We start from the raw sequence: 13,322 nt of genomic DNA, 5'->3' as shown, positions 1-13,322 counted from the left end.
AAGAAAAATATGAGTGAAATTTTGAGCTGTGAAACAGCGGTGTCAAAATTATTGGCACCCCTGCCATCCTTCTCGTTGTGTGGCCCGTCTATACGATCATATTAACTCTTTCTGGCAAGTCCATATGAGCTTTATTTGTCTTTTCCGTTATTTGTACAGGAAATTGTACTAAATTCGAATGTTTAATTACAGCAGGTTATTTTGAGTAGCTTTGCCACTTGAGCCCAACTGAGCCCAGGTTACTGTCTGTGTTGACCTTCGAATGGTCTTCTTTTGTCCAAATGGTTTTTGCATTCTCCTCCCAAAAATCTCTTCTATTCTATATGGCCTCTAAAGTGGGTTTACACTGAGCCCTGTGCTGGACTGAGAGTATTAATATCTCACCTCTAGTATGTCTGGAATCCACCATAGCTCTGACCAGAGATGAATACATTTTGAATAATCACTTTAAAGGATGTTAATAATTTTGGAGCACTTTATTGCTAATACTAATAATCATAATTTTGTGACATTAAAAGGCAGTTTAATATTTCCAAATGTTTCTGATTGGGCCAGGTTTGTAGTCAGTATACTGTAATGTATATATGCAGTATATATAAATATATATTTGTAAATATGCAAATTTGGTTCAGTATATTAGACCTGCTTTTAGACAGACAGACAAAGAAAAAGAGAGAAAGAGAGAAACAGGTCTGCTTGTACTAATTCAGTCAGTATGGTGCAAATGTTCTACATTAAAATGAACAGATTTCGTGGTTGTTTGAAGTTGTGGCCACAAGTGTTGGCAATTAGTTGGGGCAAAGGTGAAAAGTGAAAGAGTTTATTCAAGTCAAGAGTCTTTTATTGCCATTTCTACTATACACAGTGGTACACAGTGCACAGTAAAAATTATTATGCGGTTTTACAGGATATGTCATAAAACAAGTACACTAATATGGAGTCTCATTAGTTCATAATGGTATTTCACAAATGAATGTGTTTCACATGGACACAAGTGGCTCTGCAACTTCTACGGGTCAGTAATGTGTTTGTAATCTATTGCAATCTCATTGTTGTCTAAAGGAATGTTTCATTAGTTGCAACTCTAACAAAAGGCAGCTGTGTTCTACAGATTTTCAACCATTTTGCAAATATTTGTTTCTAGGTGAAATCGTTCCATCTGATGTGACCATCCAAAGCACAACTAGCACTGTGTTGCAGGGAGAGACGCTGGAACTGAACTGCGTCGACCAAGGAAACTCTTCACCTTCTGTCACATGGAGCAGAGCCAACGCTGTAGGCCTCTCCACTAAGTTTGAGGTTTGTTCATATTTTTTTTTTTCAGTTCAGGTTTGGGATAGTGGTCGATTAGCGGTTAAGATGTTAGACTTAAGATCGGAAGGTTGTGAGTTCAAATCTCAACATTACCAAGATGTCACTCTTTGGACTTTTAACTATCAACTGCTCATGTGTATACATTTAATAACTGTGAGTAGCTCTGGATAAGGAGATCATTCTATCTCAGTGTCTTTTACCAAGCAATCATTTAGACCTGGGTGTATGTTTTAGGTTGTCGGATCGAAGCTGCGCATTCTTCAGGCGACCCCGGAAGATTCTGGAGAGTATATCTGCAGGGTGGACAATGACTCGAACCCTCGCCAAACCTCCATCTATGTCTCCGTTATTTCTGAGGCCGTCCGTAAGCACCTCACTCATACCAGCGCATCGATCTTGAGCACTATAATTCTAATTAATTATTTATTTTTTTATACAGGCAACCACTTTACATTTTCCAGCTCACATCCAGGCTCATAAAAAACACATTTACTCCGCTTAAGGTTCTCTGCTAGTAAATGGAAAATGTTATGAACTTTCAGACAGCCTATGTTGTGCTTATGAGCAAGGCCTCTTAATCCCTGAACTGCTTTAGACAACAATTAAAAAAAAAGACAAAAATTGTCCCTCGGACAAGAATTGTCCTTCAATTTGATAAGATGGTACATAAGGATGTGTCAGGAATATGTGCTGGAAAATGAGATCTAGACTGAAAGCTTGACATTGATTTACAGTCTGGGCTAAGAGGAAATTATGCCAATTGCTTCTTCAGCATGACTGCATCAATAGAAAAGAGAATAATTTGAGAAATAAAGTAGCAGATAAAAGTAGAAGACCAATTCTGAGATAAATAGAAATACAGTAACAGAAGAGACCATGGCACGTTAACAAAGATTGCTAGTTTGCTAGCTTTAAATGGCATATCCTTATAAACATAAAACAGCACAGGACTGTAAACTAAGTGAACTGATGCAGTATTTACAGTATCACAGTTTGTAGAAAGGGTTTATTTTATTCTATTTATATGAGATTTACAGACTTTTTTTTTTACATGTGCGTTTAATTTTATTATATTATATAATAATATAGTATAGTATGGGCAGTTGTGTAATAATTATTGTGCTCTGCCTGTGGGAAAAGGTCACCAGAGCCCGATCATCTCCATTGAGCCCCACAACATAATAGTGTACAAGGGCGAGGCGGCCAGCTTTAGGTGCCGGTTACACGCCGGAGCTCAGCCTGTGCGCATGGAGTGGAAACTTTCTACCAACCAGCCTTTACAAGGTAAACAAGTGCTTTGATTATGTAACAATTACAGATTGCCATGAAGTATTTATTCCTATTAGACCGATTATATTATTTGGACACTGTAGATGCTCTTATGTGTATTCTGTTCTAAATGCTCATACTTACATGTCATTGTCCTACTGTAGATAATGTGCAGGTCAGTCCAGACGGTTCAGTGCTCACTATTTCGAGTGCTCAGCCAGTAAACCAGGGCGCATACCGCTGTGTAGCCAGCAACCCATACGGAGTCACGCACAGCATTGCATCTCTGATTGTCAGAGGTATGATAACGTTATAATCTTTGAACAATCCAATCCATCTTTATCTATCTCTATCTGTCAGACAATCCATCTATCTATACATAAATACATTAATCTGATTTTTCCATCCACCAAATTATGTACTCATTTATTTATACATCTACTTGATCTATCGAATACAAACGTTTGTTCATCCAGACAACCATCCTTTATCAATGCATCCATCAAACAGTCCATTCACTCGTCCACTTGATCATTCATCCATCTAGCTATCCATTCGTGCACCCTGAAATGCATCCAGGCAAACCTAACCATTCTCCCAACTATCCATGTAAACTTAATCAGCACTACCTGCTTTATTATACATTCATTTATAAATTTTTCCATGCATTTATCCAACCAACAGCACAACTGTGGTGAATTTATTCACTCTTACTGTTTTTTTTTCTGTCTCCCTTTAGAACTTCCCAAAACCACTGTGACACCCACAGGGCCAGTGAGGGTGAATGTTGGGAAGCCCATTAAACTCGAGTGCAAGGCTGCTGGAGAGCCTCAACCATCTGTCACCTGGCACAAGCTGGATAACAACCGCAGGATGATTCTCAAAACCTCTGATCCCAAGGAGTCCAGCGCAGTCATGGAGGTTCATATCATACTAAAGAAATCAATATACACTCCCTGTGAAGGTATTAAGCCTTACTGTAGTTTTATCTGTTTTTTCCCTTGTTCTTGTTTTCAGATTTTGGTTGCACGGCCTGAGAACAGTGGCACATACATTTGTACGTCTCAGAACAGCCAGGGCAGATCAGAGACCCGGGTCGAGGTGATTGTAGAAGGTGGAGCTCAGGTGCCATCGGTGCCATCGGTGCCTCGTGCTATTGCGCGTGAGCCTCTGCTGGTTGTAGTGGAGGGGGCTGCTGCAGTTCTACACTGTGATGCTCACGGTAATTATGGACCTTCCACTGTAATATAAACAAAGCCAGTTTATTACATGAATCGCAACAACTAACAGTACATTTATGCTGCCAGAAGTGCAGTGCAAATCAAAGAAAGTGAACTCAAATGAACTTGATCCTATAGCAGCTAGAAACAGTTTTTCTCTTAAAGTTAATAAGATGATAAGTGCAGACTCCTTCTGGAAAAATCAGCTCACAGAAAGCTTCAGCATATCAATGATTGGGTTTTTCTTTGTTAAATGATGTTAAATCTTTGAATCGGGTTATTATTCATCTTAGATTATGGGAAGCATTGGTCATAACAGTCTGCTTTCACAGCAATATAAGAAAAGGGATACAAAAAATTCATTTCCTCTAGAATAATATGATCAAAAAAATTTCTGAAGTCTAAAGCTTATTGTTCTAAAAGCCCTGTTTGGAATGTGTGTGTGATAATGATGCTTCCTGTTCCCAGGATTCCCCAAACCAACAATCACCTGGTCAAAGGGCATTGAACCTTTGCCGTTGAGATACCAGTTAGTTAATAACAGTCTGGTCATACAGAGCGTGAGACAAGAGGACTCTGGAACGTACACCTGCACAGCCACAAACCCCATGGGCACCAGCCAAGTCACCGTCAGGGTGAATGTAGAGAGTGAGTTGAACATTTTGGTGTCCACACACCCATCTATGCTATTAGCTATCCAACTGACCATCTATATAACCATCCATTCAACTATGCGTCCATAAATTCATCTGACCAGTAATCTGTCCTTTCATTTATTTATTAATCTAGCCTTTCATATATTTAACCATTGAATTGATTTAGTCATTCTTGCGTCTACACAGTTTTTCCATCCATCCGTCTATCCATTTATCCATCCATCCATCTATGCATCCAGGCAACCATCCATCTTTCAATCCATACCATTCATGCATTTCCATCAAAAATCCCTATATACATTACTATATACAACACTACAACTTATTCCCTGTTTCTGTCATTTTCTTTGCCCCCTTCAGAACTTCCCAAAGCCAATGTGACACCCACAGGTCCAGTGAGAGTAAACGTTGGTGAACCCATTTTCCTTGAGTGCCAGGGAGCTGGAGAGCCTCAACCTTCTGTCATCTGGCATAGACTGGATAACCCTAACCCTGTTCCCAAGGAGTACAACGCAGTCATGCAGGTTCATATTGATGTAAATTGTACCCTCTCTGTGTGCCCTACTGCAGTCCTATTATCAGTTTTTTCCCCTTGTTCTTGTTTTCAGATTTTGGTTGCACGGCCTGAGGACAGTGGCACATACATTTGTACAGCTCAGAACAGCCAGGGCAGATCAGAGACCCGGGTCGAGGTGATTGTAGAAGGTGGAGACCAGGTGCCAACGGCGCCTCGTGCCATTGCGCGTGATCCTCTGCTGGTTGTAGTGGAGGGGGCTGCTGCAGTTCTACACTGTGATGCCCATGGTAAATATGGACCTTCCACTGTAATATAAACAAAGCCAGTTTCTTACATGAATCGCAACAACTAACAGTGAATATTACAGTATCTTCTGCAAGGAGTGCAGTGCAAATCAAAGAAAGTGAAGTATTGCAGCTATAAACAGTTTCCCCCTTGGAGTTAAGATCAGCACTATAACTGGAGAATCCTTCTGGAAAATATTTACACACAGAAAGCTTCAGATATAAATAATTGGGTTTTTCTTTGTTAAATGATGGAACAGCTTAGGCTTAGATTATGGAGAGCATTGCTCACATTGATATACAAAACCCTGTCTGCATTGTTACTATAGAAATCATAAAAGTCACCCGCACACATTCTCGATTTTCTCAAGATTGTCTCTACGATGACTAAGACTAAGGCTTATTTTCCTAATAAGCTCTGTTTGAAATGATTTCCGTAATCCTAAATGTTGAATCTCTTGACTCATGCTGCAGCATTACAACTCCTTTAGCATGAATATTGTCTTTGTTGAAAACTAGAATCATATTTATTGTACAGTCGTGATTTTTTTCACTCAACTCATTCACAATTGTAAAACAAAAACAGAAATGTGTGTGTGTATGTTTTGTTGTTCCCAGGATTCCCGAAACCCGTGATCACCTGGTCAAAGCTTAGAGCACCCCTTCCGTGGAGACATAAGATAGTTAATAATGAACTGATCCTACCCAGTGTGGGACGACAGGACTCTGGAACGTACATCTGCAACGCCACCAATGACATGGGCACCAGCGAAGTCACCGTCATGGTGGATGTCGAGAGTGAGTAGAAAATCTCCCCCCGAATTAAGACATTCGGCCATTATGACATTTTTGGTAGAAGCTAATCAGAGAAATTGTGCTAAAGGTTAAGGGTAAAACTGTGATTAAACCCGTTACCATCACATTACCAAACGTTACCATCATAAGAAGGTTGGGGTTGTGGACGACTACAAGTACTTGGGTGCAGATTGGACTGAAGGACCAACACCGACGCTGTGTATAAGGAGGAGTTGAGCAGATTTTTTTTTCCTGAGGAAGCTCAGATCCTTCAATGTATGCAGCAGGATGCTGGAAAAATTTTTTATCAGTCTGGCAAGATCAATAAAATCATCCGCAAGGCCGAATACATAATCGGACACAAACTGGACAGATTGGAGTCAGTGAGGGACGACAGGTCACTAACTCCTGTCAATCATGGAAAATCCATCATGCCCACTACATGATCGCATACAGAGGCAGCAGAGTTTATTCTCCAACAGACTGATTCAGTTTCACTGTCAAAAAGAACGCTTCAGCAAATCATCCCTACCGTATTCCATCGCACTGTACAATGACTCACCTCTATGCAACAGATGATGATAGTAATTTTTATACATATTACATTATTCACTGTCATTTTACGCACACATACATACACTGATAATTTCCGCGTTTCATTTCTTCCTCTTTTCTTTCTTTTTGAATTGGCAGTGTTGCTTCATCTGCAATATTGTATTTATTTATTTAAGTTACAATTATTTCATTACATTTTTTTTCTTTCTTTTTTTTTCTCCTCTACTACTGTTTGTGTAACCTGCTGCTGCTGTAACGCAATAATCCCCCACAGGATCAGTAAAGTATATCTAAGTCTAATGTTGAATTGTCATGTGACACTGAATGTGATTATTGGGTGCATTGACTATAATGTCAATGATAGTTGGATGAACCAATTGATTTTTTTATGCTAACCACGTAACCACGATTCTCGTTTTAGCGCCTCCGTACACCACTACTCTGCCTGACGACGTGGCCGTGCGAGTCGGCGAGGTCATCAGGCTGCAGTGTATTGCACATGGAACACCACCGATGCAATTCGAATGGAGCAAGGTGAACGGAAACATGCCTGCTCGGGTTGAGGTGCAGGGAGGAGACCTACAGATCAACCTAGCTTCCCCAAGCGATGCTGGAAGCTACAAGTGTGTTGTTAGCAACAAAGTGGGCAGGAGCGAGGCGGTTGCAAAAGTGTCTGTACGATGTGAGTAGTTTGGATTGGTGGTCCATCAGAAATGCAGTGTGTCCATCAGCAATCTCACTGAGATCTTGAAGGTCTTTGAAATGAAAGGATGTGTGAAGGGAGTTCGGTTTAATCCCATTGTGATGAATGTGTGTGTGTGTGTGTGTGTGTGTGTGTGTGTGTGTGTGTGTGTGTGTGTGTGTGTGTGTGTGTGTAGCGCCACTGTCAGTGCGCGTCTCCCCCCAGGTGGAGGTAAAGGCTCTGGGCAGTGCGGTGGAGTTCACATGCTCAGCCAGCGGAGGACCCGAGGTCACTCTGGAGTGGCTGAAGGAGGGAGAAACACTTCCACACAATCATCACATCAAAGATGGAGTTCTACGGTGGGCCATGCTTTTAATCTCTCATGCATCGAAGATGTTTATGCACAAGCAACCTAATTTTTCCGAATTTCGCTTCCACGTGTTGCTGATTACGTTTTACATCCACCGTATCGTGGCTGTGATCTAGAAGGCACGTGACTATGAAATATGCTGTAAATGATCCATGATTGTCAGCCTCCATTTTTCCACTCGGTATGAATCCAGATGTACGGCAGCTGTCGACGCTTTCGAAGCGCTGACGTGGTATCTCGCTCTGTATGTTCTTATTTGTCCGACCCGCATGAAGAGTGCATCAGAGCGGCTAAACTTTTTAGTTGCCATGAAAATGAACATGAATTCCTCAGAGGAAAGACTGAAAGTACACCAGAAAGTACTATATATATAAATATATATATTTTTTATATTTATATGCTGAAAATGAAAATGATATACGATACTATATGGACAAAAGTATTGGGACACTTGACCTTTCCAGCCATATGTAGCTCTCCCCTAAACAACTGTATAGGGTCTTTGGATGAAGTAGCTTTAAAATTTCCTGTCACTTAAACTAGGATAAAATTTTTTCCGTTTGCCTAATTTTTTCCTTGCAATTCCAAGTTTTTTCTCACAATTCCGAGTTCTGAGTTTATTTCTGGTAATTCAGTTTTTTTTCTCGCAATTCCGACTTTTTTCTTGGAGTCTATTGATTCAGGCCTTAACAGTTAAGGTGAATGGTGTGCATTTATCCCTGATGAGCAGCCGTGGCGACTGTGGCAAGGAAAAACTCCCTTAGATGTTATAAGGAAGAAACCTTTAGAGAAACCAGACTCAAAAGGGGAACCCATCCTCATTTGGGTGACATCAAGAATGTGATAACAGTCTTTAAACAATACAGAACACTGGAGAGTGAGAACTAACATGAACACTGGAGTGTGTGATTATAAGTAGTGTTCTTTACTACAGTCTTTTATTGCTGTCGAGCTTTAACTTCAACCCTATTGAACACATTCATGCTAAATATGCAAATAAATGTACAGCATGTAATATATAAGTGGATATATGTACATCAAATAAATATAAAGGTTCTGGGCAGTGTCAAAATGTGCGGAAGCTGGTGAGCAAAAACACAAAATATATAGAAACATACTGTATGAACATATATGAGATGTTATATTAGTGTACGATGTGTGTGAGGCACAATATGGAATATGTATGTACAATTGCACAAGGTTATACAGATGATATATGAGTCAGCACAAATCTCCACAAGCACACTCCAACATCCAGTAGAACATCTTCCCAGGCGAGTGGACGTTATTATAACAGAAAACGGGACTAAACGTGGGATGTTTAAAAAAAAAAAGTCGTTTTTTCCACTTCCATTCCAGTGCACCATTATCTACTTCCCATCACTCTTCCACCAGCAACTAATGCCAAATCACCATGTTCTGATGTTACACTAGATTTTGGCCACCAGATCATCAGAAATGTTGTATCTAAAGAATAAACTTACACACACTCTGTCAGTGTGTACTAATGAAGCGAGGTTCTCAAATCTGTTTCTCAAGTCAGTGGCCTTTTTTTTTTTTTTTTGGCAGGATCGAGAACTTGGAAAAGAGCAACGAGGGAATGTACATCTGCAGAGCAACCACGTTGTTTGGCCAGGCGCAGGATACCGCTAAGCTCACTATTCAAGGTCGGTCCACGTCGCATCTCCCGCTGCGATCGCATGTAACCTCGATTGAATCCTGGCAGACGTTCATATGGCAGAAATCCATCTGTCACGCTGCGTATTGACGTGAGTGTTTCTGTGCACTACAGCCTTGCCCAAGGTGATGATTAACGTGCGTACGTCGGTGCAGACGGTCACGGTGGGCACCTCGGTGGAGTTCGAGTGCTATGCTGAGGGCGACCCGGTTCCCACGGTGCGCTGGAGTAAAGTGGGAGCTCCGCTGCCTGATCATGTGCAGGTGAAAGGGGCCATGCTGAGGATCGAGCGCGTGATGGAGGTCGACGCCGGGCAGTACCGCTGCACCGCAACCAACAACGTCGGCTCGGTTCAAACCCAAGTGGTCCTTAACATCCAGTGTATGCGAACTGATTTTTCTGCGTTATCGTGGGTTATATCGTTATAATTACAAATCTGGTATAGAAGTTCTTATTATTGTAAGGCACACACCAGGATTTTTGTTATCTAGGATTTTCTTCTCATAAATGACACGTTTGTCGAGTCCTAACGTCAATATACACGACTGTATTTTCAAAGCTTTGCCGCAAATTGCCGCTCAGCCTGATACGAAAGAAGTGACCGTGGGCTCGACTGCCATTTTCCCCTGCATTGCCACCGGGTATCCCGTTCCAAACATCACATGGTCAAAGGTAACTCCTTACTGCATGCAAATTCCACCTTTCATAAATACTGAAAGTCAGTATAACCTGAAAGCCATATGTATATACAACAATCAGGCACAACATTACAAGAGCTGCAGTTTTGGAGATGCTCTGACCCAGTCGTCTAGACGTCACAATTTGTCAAACTCGCTCAAATCCTTGGGCCATTTTTCCTGCTTCTGACGTCAACTTTGAGGACAAAATGTTCACTTGCTACCTAATAAATAACCCACACGCTAACAGGCGGCAGTGTAATTTACTTACCGGTCATAATATTATAATGCCATAATGTTATGCCTGATTGGTGTACGTACATATTTCAGGGTTTAGACACTTTCTACTCAAAACCGAACATAAATCTCTTTTAGCGGGAGAACGAACTCCCACCCAAGTGTTTCCAGGACGCCCATGTGCTCACCGTCCCTAACGTCAGCCACGAAGATTCTGGCACGTATGTGTGTACGGCATCAAACAAGCAGGGCAAAGTGGAGGCTTTTACCAAACTCAATGTGCACGGTGAGTCTGGCTTTTAATTACAGGGTAGGCGTTTCAGCTCAGCTGTCTTTGGTCAGCTCACTCTGCTCTGTAATTGTACCCCAGAGTGAAGTGGTGCTTCAGATTTATACATATGGTGCAAATGAGTGCTAGTAGCACAGCAGCAATTATGGGGGTTTTTATGCATTATTGGATGCTGGTAGGAGACTAAGCGACCTTCTACTTTTAATATATTTGCCAGTCTAGTAGTTATGAGATAAAACACTAAAGAATTGATCTTAGTACTGTTTGCTCTAGACATTTTCTCTGGGTGAACCTGGGAATTCATGAGTCTCAGTCTTGTTAGTGAGCAGAAAGGAGACAGAAGTGTTTTTGGTGAAACTAGAATAAAAAAAATGAAGAATGAATGTATGAGCTGTCTCATCTTCCTGATGCTTTCTTTCTGTGCTGTCTTTTGTAGAGCGAGTGATGCCGTATTTTAGTCAGGAGCCTCTGTCCTACCTCAGGCTTCCCACCATTAAAAGTTCCTACAAAGCGTTCAAGATTAACATCACCTTTAGGCCAGACAACGTGGACGGTAAGGATCTGTCTTCATAAGCCCTCGTATTGGTTTAAGAATAAATCAAATGCTTCGTGTTCTGTTTACAAACTCAACCTTTCTTCTGTTCCCTGTTGGTACGAAGGTCTCGTTTTGTATTCCGGTGAGTCCTCGCTCTTGAGTGTGAGCACACGAACACACGCTGCTAGAGGGCTTCCTCTTGGCCTCTCGTGGGCACCGTAGAGGCGCTGGCTGCTTTTCCACCCCTGTACTGTGTGTTACTGAGAGATCGCTGTATTAATTATTTATTTATTTTGCGATGCCGCACAGTACAGAGAGTGCAGCATGGGATTTGTTTGCAGGATTGTACAAGCTGCACATTTCGTTCACCTACAGGCATGATGATGATGTTTGAGTTCCCACCTGAGTGTTTGAGTTCACGCCTGCTGTATACACTGCAGTGCAGAATTCTGCATGTTTTCCATGATGATGTAACATATTAGCGATTACGTATTTCTTAAAGTTTGGTTTTTGACACAATTTGACAGCACAATTGGTTGAATAAGTTTAGATGACCACTATATATATATATATATATATATATATATATATATATATATATATATATATATATATATATATATATATATATATATATATATATATATATATATATATATATACATACACAGTGTGGTGCAGCGACACAGGAAATCGATTGTCCATGGGGCATCTGCAATTGTTTGGAACCAGTTCGATCTTGTGGGAAGCTGCTTGCTATTAGTTATAATGGAGCAGTGGAGCGGTGCTTTCATTGTAAAACATGATAATTTAGAAAAAACAGGTTCTGCTTTATAAAAGAAGTCCCTATTTGGTGTATGAACAGCCCTCACACCAGAGAATATAGAGGCGGTTCAAGCTCCCATCGTGAGGAGCCCTCGCCACTCCATCGAAATTGAGGAGACGGGACCCGATCGTGACTGGAAATGACGCAGAAATTCCCTTTATGCCGCACTCACATTATCACGATTGTTATAAAAGGTTTTACAGCGAACACTCGTTGCTCACCGCTTCACTGCTCAATTATAACTAATGGCAAGGGGTTTTAAACAAGGTCACACTGGCTCCGAACAATTGCTGCAAATACAAATTTCCTTGTGCCACCCAATATGGATGGATGGATGGATGGATGGATGGATGGATGGATTACATAATGGTCTATGTACATAATACATGCGTACATATATATAGCTACATACATAATGCAGCTTATGCAGTAATCCACAGGCTAAAATCATTAAATCTTATTAGAATTTAACATCAATGTCACCAATAATATTATATCCTCATATACCTGGTGCATGATATTGTTGCATGACCTAAAGCAGTTCATAATTCTTGGCTCTGCTCATATGGAGTGAGTTAAGAGGGAACATGTGCAGAGTGTTACATTTGACTTCTATAGAAGGAGACATAAACTGATATTGCCACAGACCACCACGATGCACTCATGGCCTTTACACCCCTCTGTGCCTATGGCTGAGTTATGGCCTGTGCCCTGGCATGCTGCTCATGAAGCCACTGACTGGCATAAATCTCAGCACTACAGACTGTACCTGAGCTTCTGCTCACACACACTGCCCCCTGCTGAGCCCCTCAGCATGGCACTTGCCCCCTCAGCTTAATCCGAATACATTCTGCTCTGTCTGGGTTTACTTTTTACATTGATGCATGTACTCCTCTAAAAGGTTTCTTTCTCCTTCAGGAATGATCCTGTATAACGGCCAGAAGAAGGCTATGGGGGCCGATTTCATTTCTCTCGGCCTTGTAGGTGGTCGCCCTGAATTCAGGTAGGGATGACATCGGTCTTAGGACAGATATTTTTCATTGTATCAGTATGGGAAAAAAAAGCAACACAATCAGCAAACTAGGTACAGCGATTATTAAAACTATCTAGAAGTGTTCCTTAAACATACATCCTGAAGTGTGTGTGTGTGTGTGTGTGTGTATATAATAATATATATAATATAATAATTTTTTTTTTTTATCAAGTTTTTGTTACATTTCCTCCTATTACTTCCATTCTAACTTACCTTCCTCGTATTTAGCCTTTTTTTTTTCTTTAAGGGGTAAATATAAAAAAAATAGCTCCCTAGATTTTTAATACATTCCTATATTATGTATATACAGAAATCGTATATGCAGAATCTGATTTATTAAAATAAAAATTATAATTCAACTGTATATTAATTTAATATAAATGTG

The 13,322-nt window shown here is 40.8% G+C and overlaps 1 protein-coding gene across 9 annotated transcripts in view; it reads left to right on the top strand.

The window, feature by feature from the left end:
- Window positions 1–13,322, top strand: part of hspg2 (heparan sulfate proteoglycan 2) — a 95,038-nt gene that overhangs the window by 70,144 nt on the left and 11,572 nt on the right. For 7 of the 9 annotated variants that reach the window (XM_046869200.1, XM_046869198.1, XM_046869202.1 and 4 more), the window contains 19 exons: window positions 1,145–1,299; window positions 1,549–1,678; window positions 2,455–2,598; window positions 2,748–2,882; window positions 3,323–3,504; window positions 3,601–3,805; window positions 4,272–4,451; window positions 4,820–4,983; window positions 5,068–5,263; window positions 5,879–6,058; window positions 7,032–7,292; window positions 7,489–7,651; window positions 9,232–9,329; window positions 9,455–9,721; window positions 9,900–10,012; window positions 10,393–10,540; window positions 10,980–11,096; window positions 11,203–11,220; window positions 12,823–12,907. In XM_046869200.1, the coding sequence (XP_046725156.1) occupies window positions 1,145–1,299; window positions 1,549–1,678; window positions 2,455–2,598; window positions 2,748–2,882; window positions 3,323–3,504; window positions 3,601–3,805; window positions 4,272–4,451; window positions 4,820–4,983; window positions 5,068–5,263; window positions 5,879–6,058; window positions 7,032–7,292; window positions 7,489–7,651; window positions 9,232–9,329; window positions 9,455–9,721; window positions 9,900–10,012; window positions 10,393–10,540; window positions 10,980–11,096; window positions 11,203–11,220; window positions 12,823–12,907 (2,941 nt within the window). The remainder of the gene's footprint in view (window positions 1–1,144; window positions 1,300–1,548; window positions 1,679–2,454; window positions 2,599–2,747; window positions 2,883–3,322; window positions 3,505–3,600; window positions 3,806–4,271; window positions 4,452–4,819; window positions 4,984–5,067; window positions 5,264–5,878; window positions 6,059–7,031; window positions 7,293–7,488; window positions 7,652–9,231; window positions 9,330–9,454; window positions 9,722–9,899; window positions 10,013–10,392; window positions 10,541–10,979; window positions 11,097–11,202; window positions 11,221–12,822; window positions 12,908–13,322) is intronic. The other 2 variants (XM_046869205.1, XM_046869199.1) reach the window with 1 other exon arrangement.

The sequence above is a fragment of the Silurus meridionalis genome, chromosome 16 (genome assembly GCF_014805685.1).
Source record: "Silurus meridionalis isolate SWU-2019-XX chromosome 16, ASM1480568v1, whole genome shotgun sequence".
NCBI lineage: Eukaryota > Metazoa > Chordata > Actinopteri > Siluriformes > Siluridae > Silurus > Silurus meridionalis.
Note: the sequence above shows the minus strand (reverse complement) of the source record. Positions and strands in the feature narration are given on the sequence as shown.